The sequence below is a fragment of the Amblyomma maculatum genome, chromosome 11 (assembly GCF_055883805.1).
Source record: "Amblyomma maculatum isolate TAMU_Amacu chromosome 11, ASM5588380v1, whole genome shotgun sequence".
Taxonomy (NCBI): domain Eukaryota; kingdom Metazoa; phylum Arthropoda; class Arachnida; order Ixodida; family Ixodidae; genus Amblyomma; species Amblyomma maculatum.
Window position 1 is genome coordinate 10,097,494 of NC_139354.1, and position 24,657 is coordinate 10,122,150.

At 43.4% G+C, this 24,657-nt stretch overlaps 2 protein-coding genes across 2 annotated transcripts; both read left to right on the forward strand.

The window, feature by feature from the left end:
* Positions 1–701: 701 nt before the first annotated feature.
* On the forward strand, positions 702–9,943 carry LOC146172831 (uncharacterized). Its single transcript, XM_084583645.1, has 4 exons — positions 702–802; positions 3,234–3,411; positions 7,575–7,716; positions 9,770–9,943. The coding sequence occupies exons 1-4, from the start codon at positions 715–717 to the stop codon at positions 9,863–9,865; spliced, it is 504 nt and encodes a 167-aa protein (XP_084439771.1). The 5' UTR covers positions 702–714; the 3' UTR covers positions 9,866–9,943.
* A 5,010-nt stretch (positions 9,944–14,953) lies between these two features.
* LOC146172832 (uncharacterized) lies at positions 14,954–22,809 on the forward strand. The gene is made up of 4 exons (XM_084584408.1): positions 14,954–15,071; positions 19,517–19,688; positions 22,433–22,574; positions 22,720–22,809. The coding sequence occupies exons 1-4, from the start codon at positions 14,954–14,956 to the stop codon at positions 22,807–22,809; spliced, it is 522 nt and encodes a 173-aa protein (XP_084440534.1).
* The last annotated feature ends 1,848 nt before the right edge of the window (positions 22,810–24,657 follow it).

Below are 24,657 nucleotides of genomic sequence, written 5' to 3' on the forward strand. Positions count from 1 at the left end.
GCAAGGCGAAGACCTCAACGCTATTCAGCTAGGCTGCTTTTCCGCAAACTGATGCCACTCCTCACAAAAATAAATACAGAAAGCCATGGAAGCTAAAATATCGATATAACAAAGTAAAACAAAAGGATGAAATGTTTATACGCATTCCACAAACACGAATAAAAGAGTAAGTTTAAGTATAAATAATAGAAACAAAATGAACTCGGGCCTAGGATAGTACTAGTTATAGTATTTTACAGTAATATTGCTCGAAATGCTTAGATAAACAATTGGCATGATCTCTAAATATTACAACTAGCTTTCCTTGAACCATATGATAGTGATACTGCTTGCACGCGATAGCTGCTAATCTCAGTAAAACGTCACGTTATTCTCGGCGCTGGATGCGCTTTTAGTGCAGCTTCTTTCTCTATTCTGACGAAAGGAGGGGGATTTTTTATGGACTTCATTGTTTATTGAAGACTCAAGTGAACAAACAACAAAAAGCAGACGCTGATATTCACCTGAGATGTTTACTTCAGTGCTTTCGTCAGCAGAATGAAGCTTACTACAGCATACCGGTTGACGCTAATTTCGTTTTATGCCTTTTATCTTTTATCCCCTTTTTGTGCAACGCATGCGGAACGTGCATGGCAGCGGTGTATATAGTGCACACTCAAGCTCAGTGGACAGTTGAACACCATTTTTCAAGCGTCCACAGGAAGACGTAGAGGCATGCTGTGCGTACTGGTCGTGCTCGCGTTTATAGGCTCTGCACTGGGCACAGCTTCGGTGCAAAGACCGAAAATTACTTCTTGCTCTAGTGAGTATGCATTCTACATTATTTATACTGACAGTTTCTGGTGTACGGCGGGCATTATAGGCATCAGGCTTAACCAATAATGAGAACACTATTTGAGGAAGTCTTGCCGAAATGTATGAATAACGTAGGCAACTCCTAAAGCGCTGAAAAGTGAAAATGTGTTGAATTATTTTGCACAAGTAATTAAATAACTTACAAAAAATACACAAATCTTCAAAAACGACAAGACGGGCGGTATCGACCCTCTTTTACATGAAAGAAAAACCCAAGAGGAGAAACCAAAGTTATTAACCAGTTCGTTTGTGTTCGTGTTTGGAGTAAAACTTAGAAACTCAACCAATATTAGTAGAAGATGTGGCGTTGTAGTTATATCCGCTTGTAGCAAGCGAATAGAGCATTTAAACATGTCGCTCCGATATTAATATTTGGTTAAAACATACGCCCGCCAACTTCTTAAAGCTCGCATTTCTTTCAGTAAACTACACATTGAGGAGTATATCCTTACCTTTTTAGTTCAGGGAGGAATTCTATTTTGGAGCAGTTCGCCCTCAGTAATAATGCTTCCTATTTGAAGATGGCAGGTAGTTGTGTTGGTTCATCTGTTTATTCGTACCTGTTGAACGCAATGCGGTGTTTTAGTAATTATTGGTTCAAGTCATGAACTGTTTGTTAAAGTCGACTGAGCCAAACTGTTTATGTTCTAGTACAAGTCAGGAAACGTTGTATAAGGTAAACATTATTTTTAATACTTCATAGCGTTAATTAATGGGCAAGCGAGTACGACAAGACTATTTACAGAAATTACGCCGCGCAGTTCAAGTGTTGTTATGGGTGTATTGGCCGCATCTGAGATGCTCAGGTTATGCAACGCGAAGGCATCCGTGTTAGTGAAGGCTTGTGGAAGGCCAGTTGTGTGGGAAAACAGAGTTAATAATTTTCATAATCAATTGTTTATGAATTTTTTGCCCTAAAATCTTAGGGATGCTCTATCGCGTACTTCATCGCCATACGTAAACATGAAATCAATTGATTTCGCGCTCTGTTCTGACGAAGGTGCCATGTCAGTGCAACAGATAACACTTAATTTATGTGAATGTTACACGCGCAGAATAACAGAACCTTGCCAAATAAAGAAGGTAACAGTATACCTAATATAACCTATACACTAGTTCAAATTTGCAATGACACCGTAAATGTAAATATTCTGCATCAGGGTTTTCTTTAGCCGATATTGTTCCGCTATATTAGAGTGAATAAAAGTTTTATTTTATAACATATCACAAAATTTAAGGTGAGGAAACTCGTCTACCATTGGGGAAATTTCCTTGATATAGGCTCTGGACTGTTGTTGGGGTTAGATTTATGGCTGCGCGCAAATCACCAGCTATAGATATTTCATTGCTTTTAGCGAGCATTTCAGATGCACCTTATTTACTTACAGGGTGAACAAACAAGAAAAAGAATGTTACATGGCAGCTGACTTGCTACATTGTTGAGGTGGCGAGCGCAAGGCCATCAAGGAAACCCTTTAATTACATATCAATATCAGCGCAGTAAAAAGGAATCCGTGCGCTCTGTGATGCCAGTTCACGGTCAATAACACAAGATGATTAGCATCATCGAATCCAGTCCTGATCACTGTATCTCTTATAGCCCACTTGTAGGTTGCCAACATAGAATTCAACATAAGGACTCCCCCTCCGCCAGATTTGCCCAAATTTTAAAGAACTGACCTCTGCCACACCACTGCTGCACAAGCCGATGCTGTGTATAGTTTTCTCAAAAGTAAAAATGCCAAAGCTCTTAAGCATTGCGCTCGGGATTTCCAAACACCCTGATCAGTTATCAGTTTTGTAGACGCGATGAGTAGTGTTCGTTGCTGTAAAACCGAGAATTTCCAAACTCTGGTGGACGCCCGATGAGGTACAAACTTCTTCCAGTAAAGAAACACCTACGCAATTATAAAAAAAAAGTTTACAGAAGACGAGAGAGAAAAATAAAGATACCATGGCCGCGGAAAACCGAGGAAAAACCGCAACTGAAGTAGCAGAACCTTCAATATTCATTTTTGGGGCCGCAGGCTACGATGAACTCAAGTCGTATTGGTTCAGCTTTAAACTGAGATCTCTAAAAAACCTACTGGGCGCAAACACAATGTAACACGTGTCGAGCCTTTTTTAGATGGGAACAGAATGGGAAATAGATAAGCAGTGCATCTAATTATCAAACTCTCTTCTGGTAGTGTGGCGAGCAGTGGGACAAAACTTGGGAAACTAAGTTCTTCACAAAATATCCGCAGTTTGCTTGAGCCCTAGTATGAAGTGAAAAAGTACAATAATCAGTTTCGCCGCGGCTCGGCACATGATGCTTTCTTATTTTAGCGCGGTAATCATTTCGTTTTTTTTTTTTTTTAATCTTTCATGCCCCACAGAATCCGAGAAATTTATGCTGAGCGACGTGAGCATCACAAATGCACAAATCGGACAATCCATGGTCGTGAATACTTCCATAAATATCCGCGAGCCACTTGGATCAAGCCCAACATTATCTGTCACCATGCGCAAGCAGAGCGGCTACAAGATTCCTTGTTTGGGCAGCGTCGGTTCATGGTAAGTTACCTTTTGGTACGCGTAATTGACATGATTTTCAAGTTAAGAGTATAAAATTTTACAGATAGCTTATAAGGCTACCGCGTACAGAAAAATAATGCTCTAAAGTGATTACGTAGGAATAACATAGCACTAGTATTTTGCATCGGAATCAAAACATGTATAGTATAGATATTTTATATTTCCCGACATCGCTCAAGTTTTGACTCCAGATTTCACTCAAGCTCCCTCTCTCCGGGTGTCTGGTCCCATCTTCCACGGCTGTTTGAAGTAAGCATTGCCCCGGTATTTGTTCTCGTGCCAGTGCCCACAGAAGAAGAGCAGCGAAGCGGATGTGCTTAAATCGCTTAGTATTTGGTTACGGACGCACAAATGAAACAATGAAGACTGCGACGAATCTGCGTGCCGCATGCATGGGCAGCTCTGCCAAACACCGCCATAATAAATTACTGGAATGTGCCTAAGTCTGCTTAAGAGCGGGTAGGTATGGAAAAAGCCACTTTATAGGAGTGCTTTCACCAACTGCATCTTCATCGTCATCCTTATGCTGTCATCATCATCGCCATGGCTATCATCATCAATATTATTATCATGATGTTGTCAGGTCTGACATTTGCAAATGCAGTGTTGTGTACCACATCCTGGACGCGGAAATTTATGAAGCGAAGACAGAGAGAGGTGGGAAGACCGGCACTGGAAGCCCATCGTTCATCCCCAAACGAGGCGGCTCAGGGTGATGTTGGGTGGTCCTCCTTCGAGGCCCGAGAGGCAATAGCCAAGATTTGTTTTGAGATGCGTTCGTAGACTCTGGGGCGGACCGCTGGGTTCATCAAGTACTACGCTGCCTTTTGTAAGCGGAGTATGCACACGCTGGATGAGGATGGTACGTGAACTGAGTGCAAAGTATGGGGTACCACTGCCAACTGTGACAAACACTAAAGGCACCTGCTGGACTACTTTGAAGGTGCGTGGACACGTGGCCGCGGCGGAGACCAGGCGGTGGCGAACTGGTACAGTGGCCAGGCCGGCTTTTGGTATGTACTCCACGCACAAGAGGGATGTCACTCAGGAGCGACAACGACAACTCCCTGGGGAGCGCCCTGCTTTTTGAGGCCCGTGCGGGGGTGCTGCGCACAAAGAAATGGCACGCGCGGATCGAGGGCAAGGACAATGTGGATGTCTTGTGTGCGGTGTGCGGTGTGCGGGCGGCAGACAGAGACGATCGAATATATTGTGTTGACTTGTAAAGTGCTCATGCCATGTCAGCCTAGCGGGTCAATTTTGACGCAGGTGCTGGGGTTCACGTCTGGACAGCCGCAAGGAGACGCTGCGGTGGACAGTGATGCGACACAACGCGATGAGAGGGCTGTGGATGTGGAGGCAACCAAACGACGCCTTTGAGAACTGTATAAGGCATACTAGATAAATAGTGTTGGTGGCGTTGCGCCATGGCGGGACAGACTCCGTCACAGTAGGGAGTTGACTTGGCTAGGACCTTTCTGGTCCACCTGGTAAAAAGGAGAAGCCTCAGTACGAATCCAATCCAAATCCACAATCTTGTCCATCTGGTACAAAAGAGAAGCCAATCCAATGCACTTTCATTGTCATCGCTAATGACATCATTACCATTACCATTAACTGCATCGTCATTTTCCTCGCTGCTGTCATCCTCACGCTAGACAAAGAGAATTACGATCGGTTTCTCACGATCCCGGCGTGGTGTAGTGATTTGAGCGCTCGGCTGGGGATAGAAAAAATAATGGTTCGACTCCCGGTGGAGGCAGAGTGCAGTGGTGCGATCATTTCCGCAGTCCATGAGCTAAGAAAGGCTTTTGCCTTAGAAAGTTCAGTTGGTACTTACATAAGAGGGTCCAAAGCCTCTTGGCGAGCATTTTATCGTAGAGAAGCCGTGCACCCGGCATGTGTAATGCATATAGCCGTTGAATGCTGGCACGTACGAGTAGTCACAAGCGATCTAACTGGTAACTTTCTGCATTTGGGGCAAGCTCTTACTCTACTAGCCGACTGCTGCGGTGTAAGCACAGCAGGGAAATGGGGAGCAGAGAGGAATTAGAAAATTCCAACTAATTAGGCGAGGCATATTTCAAATGAATGGGCCTCGTAAGTCAATGTAGTTTTTTGCATGATGCAGAGCGCACGGCCTTAAAGCGCTCAGTGTCTTTAACATTCAACTCTGAAATAAGGGTTCAGGTCTTTATATGCAGTTGCGCAAGTGATAGAACATCACTCGGACTGATTTAAGAGAACGTGCAACTGGTGATAAATGAATTTGATTTATGCATTTCTCAGCGTTTGACGCCAATAGATGCTCCGCTGTCATACCGGAAGTAAATGGTATTCTCAGTGAAGTGTTAAACTGTGAGACTGACACAAACCCTTACCTATTAACACTGCCTATATATTTCAGCAAGTCAGGAGAGACCTCACTCAGAGAAAAGGGGCGATGGAAAGACATCTGCCAGTTTCCGCCTGTTCGCTCATGGACCGAATATAAAAACTCACAATTTATTCGTCCCTTTAGTTTTTAGATTACATTTGATGAGCTTCAAAGTTTGGGCTCTTGGAACATTAACAAACAAAGCTGTTGTTATTTCGTTGTGTTTATGTGCACCTCTGACAACAACGCCTGAATGATAACATTTTTTTTTTCGTTCTCCACCCCCTTCAGTGCAGAGCAGTAAGCCAGAAAATAACCCCCCCCCCCCCCCCCAACCTGGCCTCTCTCCTTCTTTCTGTAAACAAAATATAGACAGTAGAAAACGACAGTAAACATTTTAAAGAAACTACCGCATAGATACTCCCGTATTCTCAACAAAATCCAATCTATGTGTGAAAACTGGCTCACGCAGCCCAGACGCTCGTGTCGAAACCCAACCTATCTGTGAATCCTTCAGATTATTGAAGCAGTGACTCTCTGACGCTAGTGTCTGTCTCAAGAGGTGGTTTTACCTTGACAAATAGCAAACTTCTTTTCCGTCAGTGGCTCACGTTACGAGACTGAGGTAAACAGGTTAGTCCCGGCGGTAGACTGCCAAGCCGTCTCGGTAGCCAGTTTTTACACGCGGTAAACTGCCAGTTTTTCATGCTGCGTTCCGTATGTCGTCGTCTTCATCCCATCTGACAGTGTTGCGCGATGTTTGCAATGGAAAACATTTATTGTTAGCATTGAGCCTTATGCGGGCAGTATACTAGATGGCTTTCGAGCCCGTGGCTCTCGGTGACATTGTGGGCCCACTCAGGGAGCCCGACTTGCGTCAAAATGCAGGAATGCGCGGTGTTGAGCTTTAAGGTAAGGATGGGTTTTTACCCCTGGCCTCTAGGTGGCACATGAAGAGAACGGAGTTCGTGTCTGAACAGGTTGTGCCTGCTTTTTCGAGTTGGCATGAAAGTATAACTCGGGCTCCTTCGAATTGTGTGACGCCAAACGTCGCTGACACTCGACATTAACAGCATCGCGCAGGCGACTGGGCAAGTCAGAGGATTGTACGATCATGGTTCAGCGGAGCAAAACAATCCTAAATCATGGCGAGCAGAGCTACTGCACGATATTGCATGCTTTTAGCTATGTTATGCAGCCTGTCTGTTTTCTCCCGTATTTCCTACATGCGTGTCTTTTGTGAGCTATCCACTCAACCTCTTAGAAGAACTACCTTTTATGCACTAGCAGTAAGGCTTCTAATCTTAAGAAGAAAAGAAGTCTTGAGTGCCTCATGGCTATGATAAAAAAAAAACAATATATCAACAAACATGACCCCGCCTTGGTTTCGATCAAATCGCAGCACGCACAGATCAGCCTGTTTGGCCACAGCACGAGAGGATTGTGCTATCGCCACAGCCGATGGCACTAAATGCAACTCTCTCTCTCTGCCTGTGCATTGCATGTTGTCACCATAAACTTCGATCCGTGCGCAACATATCCAGAACCCACCGCTATCGCATGACCTTAACCGTGCGTTAGGCTGTTCGAAATGTTTATAGTCCGCTACTACTAAGAGCTACTTTCGCCGATTATTTTATCTTTACCTAAAGCCCGACGTTGAAACTTCAGCTTTCAAAACAAAACAAAGTTAAACGTTACATGCTAACGAACATATCTTGCATTTGGCTGGGTAAACTAATCGGCTAATTCTTTTTTTTTTCAGCACATACAAACTCTGCAGGGGAACCACAAGTGAGGAGCAAGAGCTGGCTAAGCCGTGGCAGAACCAATGCCCTGTGCCGGCCATCACGGTTCAAGAATCCAAAGAAACACATCTAACCCCTATGTCGCAACTTATTATTGGCGTAAGTGCGCCGAAAAGTGGTTTCACTTAATTTTTATTTTTTTTTTTTGGAAGAGTGTAAAAGCCGTTAGACATTATACTAGGGTCGATGATTACAGCTACATGTGTAACGGTACACAAACGCAGTATGAAGTACTTAGCATATGGATCGCTTTACACATTTTGAGCTGACAGCATATTGCTCAAAACAAAAATAAAAAAATACAAGCTGAATCATAAACGCGAATTTAAAGCGAGAACTCGAATACACCCCTGTTTTGTGGTAAAAAAGAGTGAAACCTGGAAATTCGCTCAAATACATCATCGTTATATGGGATACATTTCTTTAAAGAATAAGCTTTGGATTGAATCTCGTTAACTTTATTTGGACGGCCTCTTATTTGGGAATACTCAGACGTTAACCTGGCGCTAATACTTGAAAACAATATACAACTTACCGAATCTAGCTAGGACCTACAATAAGAAGACGACAGCATATTCATTGCAGCTATCACATCGATAACAATTTAAATACTGAGCGGGGCTGAGCTCAAAGTAACTTAAAGGATTTCACTTCTTACGAGCCGGAAACACACCCTTAAAAATGCATCAACACAGATCATGCAAATATGCCGTCGGTTTGTTAATAGCTAAGCGCGAGTTTTAAGTACGAAAGCTAAATGTGCTTTCGCAGCGAATCGGCTGTTAGCCTATTAGTGTTATAATTCTAATCCATTTTAACTACGATTAATACGGTATAGTTACGGTTATTGGGTGTTCACACATTAACATAAAGAGTAGCGCTACCTAGAGACCTTACGACTCGGTTAAGCTTATTGGCTAAAGCTATCTAGTAGGCTTAGGAAGAAATAATTGACTCTATGTGTGTCCAGACACCCTCAGACTTCATTTCCTAATATGCATTTCGAACAGGTTTATTTGGTGCTAATTAAGCCTATTTACCACTTACGTTACCCATGACCATTGTCAATTTTTATTATTTTATTAAGTCAGGGTCACTCATAGCAAAGCATAGTGCTACGCTTTATGGCAATACTTGGCTTGAAATTGCAGTTTTCGAGTCGCCAACGACGCAGAAATATCTATGTTTAGTCTACTAATAACCTAAGTGGACCTAAATTTATTGTTTAATATCACGCACTGCGTTGGTTGCCCAAACAAACGCATTGCGAAAGCGTGCAGAAACCGGCAGGTAGACGCAGCAGAAGCAGCTGACGTACTCTTCTGGAGATTCCCGACAGATGACGCAGCCATCGCGCTTGCTTGGCGCACTGTACTGATTCGAAAATGCATTAACTAACCCTGTACTCGCTTGTGTTGTAGTACAATCTTGAGTAATAACGTGAATAATTTCGTAGTGGTACAATTTTCTAGGGCGCGATTCACGAAATTTAGAGGCGACTATATTCTGCGGCGCAGTGAACTGATACATTTCAGCTCTGTATAGCTTTGGCTGCATAGTTAGAAAATATTGTCCGGGAGCAGGTTTGGTTGTTGGCATAGCAACAATTGGTTAGGTGTCTTAAAGACGGAATTAGGAAATTGCTTAAGTGCGTCATGCTAGGCTATCGGTGCTTTCACGCTAAAACAAAGCAAAAAGGCCACTATTAACGTGATTTTACTTTTTATGCTGGAAAAAACTTAGCGCGTACCGCGCACCGGGCATTGTGTCTCTTATCTATATGGCTCCGAAAGTTTGGTTTCTTAATGGAATAAGATATCCCTTTAAAATAAGTTTTATCGCCCTGAATGCTTAATAACGTGTCATACTGCGCGAGGAAACGAAACGTTTATATAGGTTCTTCAGTCAATATGCCGCTGCAATCTACAGTCCCGTTTGGCATGAAATGTGTTCATGTAGGCGAGGTTTTCATTTAGACTTTTGTACGCGTGTAATTTCACGTAAGACAATAAAGGTTCTGTCTCTTGAAGCACGTGTTACCTAGTAAAGAAAGAAGTAGGAAGGTATGATCATGCTTCTCAGCGAGCAGCTGAAGCAATCTTAAGAGGAAAGCAGAATATAAAATATATGTTGTCCTGTCTACTCATTTCAGAAGGCGCCAACGACTATTACTTTCAAGTTGAAAGTTGTCGACGGAGGGACTACCGTCGGATGCCAGTCTTTCAAAGTAGAGATAGCGGCTGCATAAATGACACAAAGCACGTATGACGACCCTGCAAAAAGAAAAACACGTGGGCCTATTCTGAATGGTTATTTTTTATTCTGAAGAATAAAGAGACAAGATTTAGCTCGTGGTGGGTCTCCATGCCATCGATGTATTGCGCTTTCATACCTATAATCAGCCTTCTGGACGCATGCTGAGCGCAGCCGGGATTTGGCAGTGGGCAGTAAGTCATGGCGAATTACCCCAATCGTTTGCTTTGATCTTAAATCACAATACCTGAACAAACACATCTGCTGCAACATAGATTTCAACCTCTGTATGCGTTGGAGATCAGATATTGCCTAAACGGAAGAGGAAATAAATATTCATCAAGTAGAAATTAGCAGGCTGTGTGTCGTTAAGATTTACACTAAAGGAAAATACAGTATTTTTAACGCACGAGAGATGTTATGTATGAGACAATGTAACGGTATGGTAGGACGTGGTGCTTGCTACCTGGCTTAGCCGTTGGCGCTGGTAGCGCCATCGGACGATGAGAGTAAGTGCGGACCACTAACTTTCGATGAGACCTCGGAGAGAGAAGCGTTCGTTCAAGTAAACATCTTTTTTTTTTTTTTTGTATTGAAACCAAGTGACCACAAGGTGTACGAGATTAAAGAACGTCAGGTTAGTAATGGTAGTAGCGGGAGTGCCACGTCCGGTTGCCCAGCAGGCTGGCCGGTTTGGAGCACAGAGATCGAGATGTGGAACGACCGCTGCTAATGAAGGTTATTCTAACCATCTCTGAAAAGGACGGAATCTCACTCACTTAGGAAATGGCAGGAACGGTAGTTGCGGCCACGAAGAGGACGTGAGGCGACGCAGCCCTTGGCCCTTTGAGACGTAATCCGCGGATTACACGACCACTAGCAGATGCCGATGAAGATCGCTGGCAGACGCCCATGAAGAAAGAAAAAAAAAAACTGGTCTGCAGTTGTTATGAAAGTTGGGCGCACAAAGCAGGGGAATATTTATATACAGAACAATGTTATCTTTTAGGAGGCACGACCGAGTGCGAGAACTCAGTACTGTCGAAGAACTGGCGTAAAATTGGATGCGCGTCGTCGGGGAGAACATGCTCTAAAGAGCGGCAGGAAGACAGGCACAGTAAACCCGAAGAAGCAGATATAGGAGCTATTATTACGGCACATCATGCATCAGAAGAGGAGCAACAGTTAACTACTCTACTGAAGAAACGGATTGGTTATTGATTGTGATAAACTGCTACTTAATAGGATGGTGAACATGAGCTCGTCGATTTGTCGTATAGTTAAAAGCATTTACGCTGGGAATGTGCTTCTTTAGCCCCGTCTCTCTAAAGAAGTCTAAAACTCGGCTGCTATGTTATAAGGCTGACCAGTCATGCGTAAACTGCATATAGGTACTTCTTATTTCAGAAAAGGTTTGCCTGCTAGGTTACCGGTGTATTCGAACGCAATTGAACCAGCTTGTGTGGATGAGGCCTGGTCGAGGAACACGGATCACTGGGTTTAAATTTTCAAGCATTAGCTGGGTTGACGGGAGATGCCGTTAGCGGCGATTAAGACATGGGTATTGTTAAGCAGTTCCCGGTTTTCTTGGAGCCGCATTTAGGCTGTATGACTGGGGCTCTAATGAAATGTTATCTCAAGGAAATCAAAGTTCTACAAAGCGTGACTATTACCACACGCGCTCAACAGACAGGAAATGAAGCTGAATTAACTTGTACAAGAATACATATTGTTACGGACGAGGAAGAAGAAGCGGGCAGTGGCACGAGCAGGGGCGTTCGCGTTAGGCACGCCGCGATTCAATAAACTCACCTCATGGTCACCAGTCATCCTCTCTCTGTTCTCTTTGCCTGCGTTCACTGGCTTGTCGCCCTCTAAAATCTTGGTGGAAGGTGCGGGGTAATGCATCCCTCCTAATTCTAGCCCGCAGCTTTGGCGCCTCTTGTCGGATTTTGCCGTCGGCAGCAAGTTCCCAGGACGCGCATCACTTGTATGGACCCAGCCTGCTGGGCCCGACGCGACTTAGCCGTTTAAACTCCCCATCTCTCGCCCCGACCACAATACACAACGAGAGAGCTGAACAACCATAAGACCCCACTGACCTGATGTGCCGACTAAAGCCCCAACAACCCAAGACGCCGCCACGGTTGAAGACATCAGCCGTGCCCATGTTATGTGGTGAGGTGCGTACCTGGGCCTCGGCCATCGAATCTTGGCGACCTTTTGCCCGAAAGCGTACTAGACCAGGCTTCACCCGGGGTCCATCGTGGCGGCAAGTCTTTGTTATTGTTGTTGGCTACTTAAAAATTGCACGTACCCACCATGAGAGATTGGCCAAGGCGTGGTGTTGTCTAAGAACTCAAATATAGGCACAAGCTGGTCGCAAAGCGAGAATGTAAAAAAATTATAGCAGCCCAGCTATAAAAATTGTGGTTATAAAATAATAGCAATCATAATAATTTATATAATAAAGATTAGCTGCTAAAATGTTGACGAGGGTTAACAGGTTAACCTACCAGTTGATATAATGTAGTCATGAATAATTCCACAAACAATGTCAAACGGAAATCTTTTGGCACTCGCATAGAACTACAGTAAAACTGGTAGTGACAAGGGTAGTCCTAACCAGAGAGGGTGATCTCTAAGTATGTACTCCTCTGAAATGTGAGCCCTTGGCATGAGACGAAAAAAATGTTCTATGGGCTCTACTTCTCCGCATGATGCATATAGGTTTGCTAGTGTCCACCCATATCTGCACAGATATAAACTGAAGCCTTATATTCAGCATCGCAACAGCGTCATTGTTAGCTCGCTCTCCCTGATTTTGCATAAACGAATATTCAAATTATGCGATAAATCTTGATAACCCATAGTATTTCGTAAGGGATCCCGTAGCCTGGCTGATTTATGCTGGAACCACGTGAAGCTTGAAATTGCCAATACACTAAAATTAGAGACAGTATATACTACAGACGCATTTAGGGCCAATCTCGCTAAGTAATCAGTCACCTCATTTGAATGAACACCTGCATGACCAGGGAGCCAGACAAAACAGACTTCTTTCAAAGTACACGGACCAATCAAACGCAGGAATCGACTCAGACTATTTTTGTGAGGTTTCCATCGGGATTAATACAAATAAACAATCATCAATAATGATTATTTGTGATACATGGCATGGGAATTGTGCAGAGCTAATCCAAGAGCTACAAACACTACAAATTCCGCAAATAATATAGCAATATAATTTGAGATACAGACAGATAACTCCATGTCAAATCCTGTAAAAATATGCCAACTGTATCTTTTCGTGGTTGACTGACGATCTGTATGGATAACAATGTCCGTCCCGACCAGACGGGCTTCCGTCAAACTCTTGACTTCAATGTGATGGGGGTATTTTTCCAAGGGATCAGAAAGACCATTTAAAATGTTTTCTGGCCCTTTTTATTCTTCTATCATCACCTATCCAGTCACAGCCGTCGTCATGCCATGGATCCTATCGACACTGACAAACTTCCTCGTCCGCGATCGGGACAATCGCTAGGTGGCTCCGGGTAATACTACGGACAATGAAGAAGCGGGCAGTAGCACGGGAAGGAGCGCTTGCGCAGGCCCGCGGCGTTTCATTAAAGTCATCTCACGCTCATCGGTCATCTCTCTGTTCTCTGCGTTCATCGGCTTACCGCCCCTCACAGGAAGTCCCGTACAGACTGTGCTGTAAAGCCTGCTGTGAAAACGCTCGTTTTTAAATTGCATATAAGGGTTCTGCCTGTGATGACATGAATGGCGAAAAAAGAAATCTTTATGCTATGGGATGTGAACTGTATTTTGCGTATAAAGCCGGAGACTGTCGAAAGTGTGGTCTTTATAGATTGTTGGGATGGGGTTTTCTTTTCAGATGTCCAATAGCAAACTTTGCACAAATATTTCCCTTTAAACCCCCATAGAATTTGGTTCCTGGCTGTACAAAATGACCCAAGAGCATATTGGGGATTCTGTTCAACAACTAATGGGAAAACTCAGTTTTGAGTGCCTGAGTTTATCAATGTATCTTATTAGATATTAATTAGAAAATTTTGTAATTATGAGTATTTCATGTAAATCGCCTTATTGTTTGCAAAATCGACCATCCTGTCTGATTTGGTTATGAAATAAAGGGAATAAATACAATAGAGTCAGCGTAGTGTAGTTATGGTACGTTCAAAATTTTTGTCCCATAGGGAGTCCGCACTTTGTTATGTAAAAATGGTGAAACCATAAAAGATGTTTTCTTGGACTGCTGGGACGCAGTTTTCTTCTGCGACGTCCTCCAAAAAACTCTTAAAAAGGAGCTTCCGCTTCACCTTCATGGAATCAGGTATCTTCCGATTGAAAACGCGGACGGTATTGTATATTACCTTGTAATGGCATTCGGCCTGCACAGTATATATGGAGAAGCAGGAAGGCTGTGCGTCATGCAGATCTTGACGCACGGCCACTTAGAGAATTTGTAAAACTTAGGGACCCAGCATCTGACTGGCTCCCGCACATTGAAATTTTGAAATCATTAAACAAAATTTAACCCTGGTACGTTAGTCAAATACGTCTGACAGCTCCTGTGTAAGTATTGTATATTTTGAGTGCAATCAAATAAGGTCGGCGTAGTGAAGTGATTATTGTAATTTGTTGAAGTGAGGTAGATGCCGGGTTGAACTTCTGTGCGATTAATATTTCGTTTCATTTTACCTATGTTATTTTATGTCTCAACGTCCTTGTTTTGCCTGGAACTGCCTCCTGAACGAGGGCCGGTGACCAAATCCTACAATACCTATACCCTACAACTCCTGAACTTTCATGTCCAATACTCTGGTATGAATATGTTCCATATATACAGATTTTTTCAACAAGGCGGACGCATCACCTGGCTATTTACCAACCTGCTAGACCAGACTCGACCTCGCCGTTCCACCGGCCCGTCCCCAGCCCCGACCACAAGACACGATGAAGAAGAGACGCAGCCAAATGACCCCAGCTACACGAGATGCCACCCATACGCCATCAAGACACGACGAGGACCCGACCAATGACTTTACTGACCGATATGCTCATCAGAAGACTCCATCAACCCAAGACGCCGCCACACGAGGATATCACTCCTGCCCATGCCCAAGGGCACGTGCCTGAGCTTCAGCCATCTGATGTTGGTGTCCTGTGGCCCAGTAGCCTCCTGGGACAAGTTGTTGTTGTTGCTGTCCAAATAACTTATGGCACATACCCACAGAGGGGGATCGGCCAAGAATTGGGTAGCAAAGATTTTTTTCTTTTGTTTTCTTTTTTTTAAGTACACTTGCATAAAAACAATGGGACAAGTTTCCTCCTGTCATCATATCTTCCTTCTCTTTTGCCTTCACTCATCTAGGCGCGCCCATCGTCACGTGATGCATCTCTTCATCGTCATCGTTCTTTCTTGTCGAAGAGCGGGACAATTCTTCGGTGGCCCGGGTAATATCACGGACGAGGAGGAAATAGCGGGCAGGAGGAAATTCATATCACGGTTATTGGCCATATTTTCGGTTCTCTGCATTCATCGGCTTGCCTCCCTGTAACAATACTGTCACCGGTGCCTCGGTCGAAATGGGCTGTCCCTTGGTGGCGTTTTTGAAAAGCAAGTGGCCTATTCTGATTTGTATAGACCTTAAAACAGACCGTCCACGTCACTTCCTCCGCGTAACTATACCCGCCGCCCAACACTAAGGACATATTTGCATCTATTGGGAATTACCCATGTTCATGGCTCTAAACTTAAGAAACGCCTACAACCAACTCCAGCTAGCAGCGGAAGCTGAATATATAGATAGCTTTGTTAAACACACAAAAAGGGATATTTTGTTATTTTTTTGCTTTGCTGTCGCATCCTCCATGCATCCTGGGTATGATAAACCCGGGTATTCTAGATATTTACCTATACTTGAGGGCATCATGAAGATTTAGCGCGTAGCCGGCGATGGTGTAATAATACCCAAAACCTTCCACTGAGTTCAAGAAAAAGGTGCAAAACTCGGGACAGAAAAGTGCCGACAACGAAGCATCACGTGCCTCAGACATGGGACGTATAACCACGGTTTGGAGCCACTGGAGACGAGCATGGTGGTTATACGAGGTGCTTCCTTACCGTCCGACGAAAGTGAATTATGTTTATTCCTAGCATTGCTGGCTTATTGCCCCTGCCAGCTCACTCTCATGTCCATAACGTCGATGCTCTCTCACTTTTCGACTTTCATGTTGAACTTATGTTAGTTCAACTTTTAGGATTGAACTAACATAGGTAGTGCCTAGAGTTTAATCGGTTGAACTAGTTTCAAGTTGGTTGAAAAAGGCTATGATGACTCATTCGTTCTGTAGCAGATGTCAGAAGGCGATGACACAAAAGTAAAAATCCTAATTTTTAAAAAAGGGCCTTTGTTGAAACTAGACACGCAGTGCTTGGTTCAGGGGCCTTAGTTGAATAGACTACAGACTACAAAACGTGGCGGAACCGCCGAGTTTACTGGCACGTACCCAATGCCTGGTGTACTGGCATGTGCCGCAAATTGTTTACGCCTATGCGTCTTTTCGCCAGCACCCCCACCCCCTCCCACTCCTCCCTGCCTGCCCGTTGCTTCTGAGCATGCTACAATCATTTCACGCCATGAAATGTGCAAAGTAGGAACTCCGCGCTGACCTGACCTGAGAGACATATAAATAGCGCACGAGTGTTAGACAGCAGTGCGCTAATTTCGATGCCTCAGTAGCCTCATTTTAAAACGAACCGTAGCACTTGTATAGAGATGAAGAGGCCGTTGCTAAGGTGCACCGGATATCAGGCACTCCAAATGAAGCCTGCACGTGGTGTGACACTGCTAGCCTTGGTAACACTTTGCGCAACCCGCAAACAGGCACTGCAACTTCAGCCTTGTTCGGCAGGAGCGGGTGAGTTAGAAAAAATTGTATTTAAATAGCGTATATCCTTGAGTGGGGATATCTTCACAAAGAGGGATAGAAAAAGCTAGATCAAGGCAGTAAGTACAGTTCGCAGTCGTGTAGTTGTAAATAGAATATTACGCTACGAGCTGCCAATTTCACTTCCTGTATCCCAGGATATAAAAAACGTTTTACACAAGTATCGATGCCGAGGAGTTCAATCGTGCGCTGAGATCAGGTAAAAATTTTTTGGGTAAGAAATAGTGAACTATGCTCACTCTCCTGTCGTTGAAAGCGTTAAAATAGCTCTTATAGTGGTTTTAATGACAGCGCACATGTGAGACTATGCATGTATGTCCCCGAATTTCCCTTCTACAAATACACTAAATACAATAATTATGAAGGGCGTTATTGCCGCAGGATAGGAGTTTAAGGGGATCGCTGTATACGTAACAGAGTGAGATCACGAAGCGTGCTGTGTCCTCTGAGTGCAAGTTAGGCCGAGGAAGAGGTGCACAATACAGAACCAGAAATCCAAGCGCAAAAACAACGTCACACGTGAGCATGTAATTACCTTTTATGCAGTGACGACAATGACTGTGAGCCTCCACAACTGACAACACTTGTTTGTTGTTTAGGGGTTACGTTCGGCGATTTGAAATTTCAAGCAGTCTTCTCAAGGAAAAGAACCAGGTTGTGTTCTTTACTAGCGATCCATTCTAAATATTTATTGTAAGCTAAGAAAGAATACCTTTAAACCGAAAAGCATGAAAGTAATAGCTGGAAACAATCACATGCCTAATTTTCTGGAAGACACGATGTTACGACGGCCACTGGGACGAATGAGCAATCATGTAAGAGGCTTGCCGAAATAAATAAGAAGGAGGAGAGAGCCTGCATGTATATCCCCCTTCTCTTGTTTTACCCCTTTAAGCTGTGTGGAAGCAGGCCCTCACAACTGTATATACTATCTGCTGAAAGAATTAGGTTAACATATAGTGCCTGGCTAAAAATTGGTTCTGCATACTTGAGACTCCAGTGCACTATACATGAATGAGGCGAATAGGGACGCAAACACAAGTTCTGAAAAACCAGAGCATCGCATTTCAAATGCGGAATAATTTTTTTCTCCGTGAGTGATGTCACCAGAGTATTTCGACAGAGTGTGTTCACAGAGCCACTGATCATAAGGTGTCCGTGCAAGCTGTCAGTCTTCCATTGCCTGAGTAGTAAATATGACACCTGAATAAGCATTTATGTAAATATTATAAACATATGTCAGAGAAGGAATAATTATTGGCAATTAATTATTCACTGAGTAAATATTTACTTGAATTGATCAATTGCTTTCAAAATGTTTATGTGACTTCATGATTTAGGTGATTTTTAATTACTTACTCATTTATTCACGTATTCATTTGCATCATTGGCTGATCGGCAAAGGCATAAATAAACAAACAACCAGCAATATGATCGGCAGCAATTAATGCGAAATGATTTCGTATTACTGAACCTAACGGGCTTCAGTGCAAGCCTGGAGTTATTACCTCGAAACAGCTTATATTCTCACCAGACCCAAAAAAAGGAAGGAACAACTGAGACATATGTGGCGCTGCTATCGCGCCCCTATAACCCATCCCTTCAATCAGTCATGTTATCTTTAGCGGTTAGAAATAACACTTCTTTTGAAGATTCACTACGTCATGCAAAGCCAAGGTCACCGTGACGGGAGCAGGTCACAACTTTGCATGCGCCCCTCATCTTATTCCCCTCTTCTATTATCTTCTCAGATATCCAGGCGACAACATAATAGACGCCATAGAGTTCCTTACACTAACTAGAGGGAAAGCTAAGGGCGCTGCACTTCAGCCACCATGGGCGCGCTAAGAATCATGGGCCGGTGTGCTACTTGCTGCGGGACTGTCGGTTTTTCTCGGGTACGTGGAGTGGCGTTACTGCAATGCTTCTTTTTCGTCATCATCATCATCATCTGAAGATGCGTACATAGACCGCGAAAGCCATAGTAGCGAAGGCGCAAAAGCAGACGTCGCCAATAAATGGTTTCTGTTGCCCGAATTGCCACTAAAAACTTCCTTAAGTGATTGCACAACCATAAATATTTTCTTAACGTTTTTTTTTATTTCAAAGTTTGCCTATTAAGTGCGAAATATTGATATTTGTGCTGCTCAAAACTAAGCCAATAGGAGAAAGAGCCATCGCTTATATTGGATATATCTCACATTGACATGCTGCTTCTCTCTCTTTTTGCAATTTATAGTCACAATATTCAATCTTAGGACATTATTTACGGTAGAACAACGTTTATCTTTGCATTAGTTTTGGCCAAAAGTTGTTGTTCTGCAATCGGTAGCTCTCCGGCCCATGATGCTTTGAGCGCCCATGGTGGCTGAACTGGCTGTCTGGAAACTCCATGTACACTCCCATAGACGGCAGCCCAGCTTTTCCTCTAGGGGAGAGTAAGAAACTCTATGGTAGACGCTAAAGACGTGAAAAGGTCGGGTTGCGCAGGTTATGTGATCAGCGGACAGCTTTGAAAGTGAGCTGTGTCAAGCCATCTTTCCCTTCTATCCGGAACGCTCACCGTCGCTCAGAATTAACGTTTCACTGACTGGAAGCCGCTTCTCTTTATGACTTCTAAATACAGACCTCGAATTATTTTCTTTTTTTTTTTTCTCTTATGCAGGCAAGAATGTCGCGCAAATCACGCACGCCGAAGTGGTTGGTACTCCGAACCGGGCTTCCGTCACTCTTCTCTTGCAAGTTAACCTGTCTGCGGCGTTGACTTCAAGTGCGGAGTTGAAGGTCACGATAGAAAATGGAATAAACCCATCATGTTCCAGCGCGTCAGGGCCTTGGTACGCCATCTTTTACAACGCGGAAATAGCTTTCACTGAATGGGCATTGGTGGTCTTTGGAAAAGAGATTTATTGATCGCCTTGTTTTTCTGGAAAAGCGCTTTGTCGCAATTTCTCCGTGGACACCTGGCACGCACCGTGAAGGAAAGGAGGAAGGTGGCAGTGAAAAAGAAGAGATGTGGCGTAGTAGAGAACTGCGGAACAATTTACAGGTTGGGCTTCTCTATCCTACGCACTTACAACGCACTGTCCAGGCAGGCCTTTACCTTTCGCCTACAGCGAAACACCATCGCTCCAGTCAGGTTCGGACGCGTGTATTCTGATTAGTGCTGCGGGTCAACCTTGATCTTTATAATGGACTTTACAAATTATCACCGGAGGGGTACACATAGAAAAGCGTAACCTGCAATTCGTTTTTCTGGAAGGCCACACTGAAATAGTTTAAAAGGGCTTCCCGTATATAGAGGAATGCATATTACTACCGCCCCGTCAACAAAGGATGTAGGAAGTTAAATACAGGGCTAGGTGCGTACTTCAGCGCAGATTTCACATGGGAGCAATATGCGCGCCCTGAAAACTCTTCTTTCGCTACTCATCAGAGAAATTTATGGCGCCTAGTAGTAGATGTATTATTAATATTATTAATAGTAGTAGTAGTAGTAGTAGTAGTAGTAGTAGTAGTAGTAGTAGTAGTGGTAGTGGTTGTGGTGGTAGTAGTAGCAGTAGTAGTATTAGTAGTAGTAGTAGTAGTAGTAGTACTGGTAGTGGTAGTGGGGGTGTTGGTGGTGGTTGTAGTAGTAGTAGTAGTAGTAGTAGTAGTAGTAGTAGTAGTAGTAGTAGTAGTAGTAGTAGTAGTAGTGGTAGTAGTAGTAGCAGTGATAGTGGTGGTGGTGGTGGTTGTAGTAGTACTAGTTGTTAGTATAGTTGTTAGTAGTAGTGGTGGTTTTAGTAGTAGTACTAGTAGTAGCAGTAGTAGAAGTAGTAGCAGTAGTGCTTTATTCAGGAAGTGAACGAAAACGTGGCTGGACGCGTGCGTGAATTGCAGTCCGCAGTCCCGGATGCCATTGCAGATGGCCGTTACCAGGGTGCTCGCCACCAATGAGCGTTGCGATTCTAGTGTAGAGCAGAGAGTAGGCACTACTACACAAAAGGAGTAATGGACAAATGCCTTAGTAAAACTTCCTTTTATCATTGCGACGTACAATACCTCAAATAAAACTTTCACGAAACGTGCCAACAACAGGCTACTTTGTATTTCCCTTTTTGTATATGCTCAAACTAAAGGAATGTATTCGATGTGTCTCTGCAGGAATGAAGCTTATTTTTTTGCTTTAAATACATGCTTACGCTACATGCGCATGTGCACCTCCTCGAGTAAACCTCAGCGCATGTGTATGCCTGTTCATGTCACTTTTTAGTCACATTGCTGCTCTATATCACGGTTGTCAGAGTTGAGAAGGTTTCTGCACTGTGCGACTCTTTGTGCGAATATATAGAGTGAATGTTCATCTATTGCGTAACCGGTCAATTGCGCATATTAAATACACTTTTCATAACGAAAACATGCACTGCAATCTTCAAACAGGCTCTTTCTGAATTCTTACTAATTGCTGTGTTTTCTATTTGTTTGCTTCTGATGCTTCCTCGATGTTTGCTTCTGATGCTTCCTCGAAATTATTGCTGGTGTAGACAGGCAGACAGATCGGAAAGCGCAAGTTTAATGAAGGAATTCAGGATATTCTCCTTAGATTCCAGCTCAACCCCAGTGCACTTAAGTATTTGTGTCCCTAAGGTTGATAAGACCCGGGCATGTTGACGGTTTGCGCGGCCGGATCCTCCGAGCACTGCAGGGTCTCTAGGCCTCCCAGATCTAGCGGTACTATAATTCCTTTGGGGTGGTTTCCGCTGGGCAGAGGGAAAGCATGTGCAGGAAAGAGGCAAAGAGTTCCTGGCATAGGGTACAGACAACAGTGGGGAAGGAGGGATAGATTGGGGGTAGAGTAATGGGTCAGGGAATAGTGTGTGTATATAGTCTACGCCACAGTGTAGTGTGTTTCTTATCTAAAGAAGGGCGGGGAGGGCGTCGAGTAGAGGCGAGGCTGTAAAGGCCTGCGTCAGTGCGCTAAACGAGTGTACACGCTCACTCGTGAATCCTGGATCACGGCCCAGCTTAAAGAACCTAGAGCTAAAAGTTTTTCTGCTTCGTTTAAGGGATTCTTGAAGAGCGCAGGAAAGAATGAGAATAGGAAACGACTTTTTCAGGGATCCCTATCCCCGTGATATATACAGTCTTACTGTTGAAGATGCTGCTTTACCTCAATACCCCTTCGTTTTGGCGTCCTGAATTACCTAAGCCATGCTGTGTTTACCAAATGTGACCGCTACTATGCTTCACATATATATACACGTAAAATAATAACAACCGGTGCTATTATTTATATCAGAATCGATCAGATTACTTTAGTTTTGTGTTGAACCCGTAACAGAGGCAGAGCTACTCACGCTCATGAAGTGTTTTCTCTATAAGAGGTTGACATTTCGCTGTATCTTTCCCGTAACGTAATCCAGATCCCGTAAATGACATGCAGCTTTTTAACTGTTTAGGCATTAACGGAAGCTTTTTTTTTTTCACGTCGTTTTCATGAAGTAAGTTATTAAACTAACATTACAGTAACTGTTTGAACTTGTCTGCATTGAAGTTACACCATTAGTTACATCTAAATTCCTCACTTCGCTTTTTACAGCACGTACCAGATATGCGACCCTATCACAGATATCGAGGAGCAGCTTTTCATGTCCTTTGGAAGCCGGTGTCCTATTCCTGCAGGTTTCTATACGCTTAAGATCACTGTGGATGAGGCTTCTTCGCCAAGGGAATCTGCAAGTGTAAGTTGGTTCACACATTGCGAACATTGATCGCATATCTGCTGATACCATTTCAGCTTTCTGATAGTTAGCTAAAATGTAGCAAGGGCATGTATGTCTTATTGATGCTTAAAAAATAATATTTCTATTATTTCTTTGGTCACAGGTGGATGGCATTACTATGGAAATGAACTTCACTGAAGAGGACAAGTCCATTGGATGCGCGGTATTATCCTTCAGTAAAAGTGGGCAGTGACCCCGTAGCATTCATGGAATAATATTCATTACAGATATGGCAACACAAACTTATTCAAAGAAATGGACTGAAGACGCGAAGGTATAACTTTATAGAGCAAATAATTTTATGAATAAAACAAATAGGCCAAACATCGATAGTCTTAGCGTTCCTTCCGGCCCAAAACCGCCGACAGGCGTTCCGGTGACACACTCCTCAGAGACGTGGAAGTCTCTCCTGCGTACTTCCGAGCCAGCAGACCAGCGCGCGGTGGAGGCCGTCACGTCCCAAGGAATCCCCGCCGACCTCCTCTAAGCAGAGCAACCGGTCCTTTGACTGGTCTTCTGTTTTTGGGCGCAATAAAAGAGTTCACCTCCACCACGGCTCGTTGACCAGACGCACTTATCTCGAACGTCACTTATCTGTGGGAACACGAATGTTGCTCTGAAAGCCAAAGCAAACAGAAAACCTACAATGCAGTAAGTTAGCTAATACCTGCATAAGCTTCTATATTTTGTTTTATCTTCATATGATCATGGTTCAATATATTTTCTTCGTTTAAAATGCTCCCTTGAACTTTCTTTCAAAGATTTTTGTTTTCGGTAAACTGATTATAGTTCTTGTTTTTGGGTTTCTGTCGACCGTCATAGTGTCAAGCCGAAAAAAAAAAAATGTTGAATAACCGCGATCGAATGAACAAAGTAAAATCCTTGTTAAAGAGTTTTCCGACTCTAGCTTACGGCCAACATGCGCATTTTTATTCAAATGCGTTTTCTTTATGCAAGTTAAATCAAAAGCGCAGTTAGCACAAATGGTTTAAGGGTGGGGAAACAGCACGCATATGCTGCAGAAGAAAAAGAAAGAGGACTTTTAGTTTATTCCCCCTTTGACTACGGTCCCACTCGGGGTCTATCGTACGAGTAATTCATGTGCATCCTTTACAGACAAAAACGGAAAACAATACTGGGAACGAATTAACCGGAAGAAGAAAAGCTTTCTTTCTTCAAAAAATAATTAAATAAAGAGAAGCTGATGTTTAAAAATAATGCAACGAAAACGAAATACGAACTGATTATCTAAAATCTGTGTCTCCTTTATCCTCGTAGCTACGCCTCTTCACGGCGTAGCTGTGGCCACCCGATGTCTTGAAAACCTACCGCAGTATAATTTCCGCCACAATAAGACATCAATGTTTCAATTACGGGAAACTTTACCATAATTCGTCGTCATATGCCGCTTGGACGCAGGAACCACATCATCGTTCACTGCTTGACTTAATTACATCAGCCAGCCTTTTTAATTTATTTGATCATATCCATCATAAAATTCCTTTCTTGCCACGAGGCAATAACCTTTGCAAAGAAAAACTCAACAGTGGGGCGCTGACAGATGGTAAGAAAGTTAAGATGGTTTCTTCCTCGAAGTCGAAAAGCTCCATTACGTCATCGATGCTTTCTGTGGGCCTTGTGGACAATGAAGAGGGTCTAAGCTACTGCGTGAGTCAATTGTGAAAAAAGCGCCATTTGGTTTTTCAGTGTGGCCGTGGTGCTGGCCGTTTCTTTGCATGTAACGCTGCTCACGAGAAAAAAAAAAGAAAAAAAAACGAAAAAGTACAGCGAGGATAACAATCTGAAAGGACAAAAAAATTCCCCCTTCCCCATGATATTAGCGGCATTTTGGAAGGAGGCAAGACCAATTTTATTTGTGCTTCCTTTAACAGAAGCGAATAGTTCACTACGTGGAACTGGATGAAGAACTCTTACTTTAAAAGAAAAGGCCTGATCTGTGTTATTCTCTGAAAAAAAAATACATTAAAGCAGTTCAACTATTTCTAAGGAAGGGATAAATTATGATAAAGTCAGTCTTCCC

Excerpts from the sequence above, each read along its gene's own strand:
- LOC146172831 (XM_084583645.1), top strand. The coding sequence starts at position 715 with ATGCTGTGCGTACTGGTCGTGCTCGCGTTTATAGGCTCTGCACTGGGC. Across the intron at positions 803-3,233 it reads GAAAATTACTTCTTGCTCTA|AATCCGAGAAATTTATGCTG; the intron begins GTGAGTATGCAT and ends CATGCCCCACAG. Across the intron at positions 7,717-9,769 it reads TGTCGCAACTTATTATTGGC|AAGGCGCCAACGACTATTAC; the intron begins GTAAGTGCGCCG and ends TACTCATTTCAG.
- LOC146172832 (XM_084584408.1), top strand. The coding sequence starts at position 14,954 with ATGCTCATCAGAAGACTCCATCAACCCAAGACGCCGCCACACGAGGAT. Across the intron at positions 15,072-19,516 it reads TGTTGGTGTCCTGTGGCCCA|GCAAGAATGTCGCGCAAATC; the intron begins GTAGCCTCCTGG and ends TCTCTTATGCAG. Across the intron at positions 19,689-22,432 it reads TCCAGCGCGTCAGGGCCTTG|CACGTACCAGATATGCGACC; the intron begins GTACGCCATCTT and ends CGCTTTTTACAG.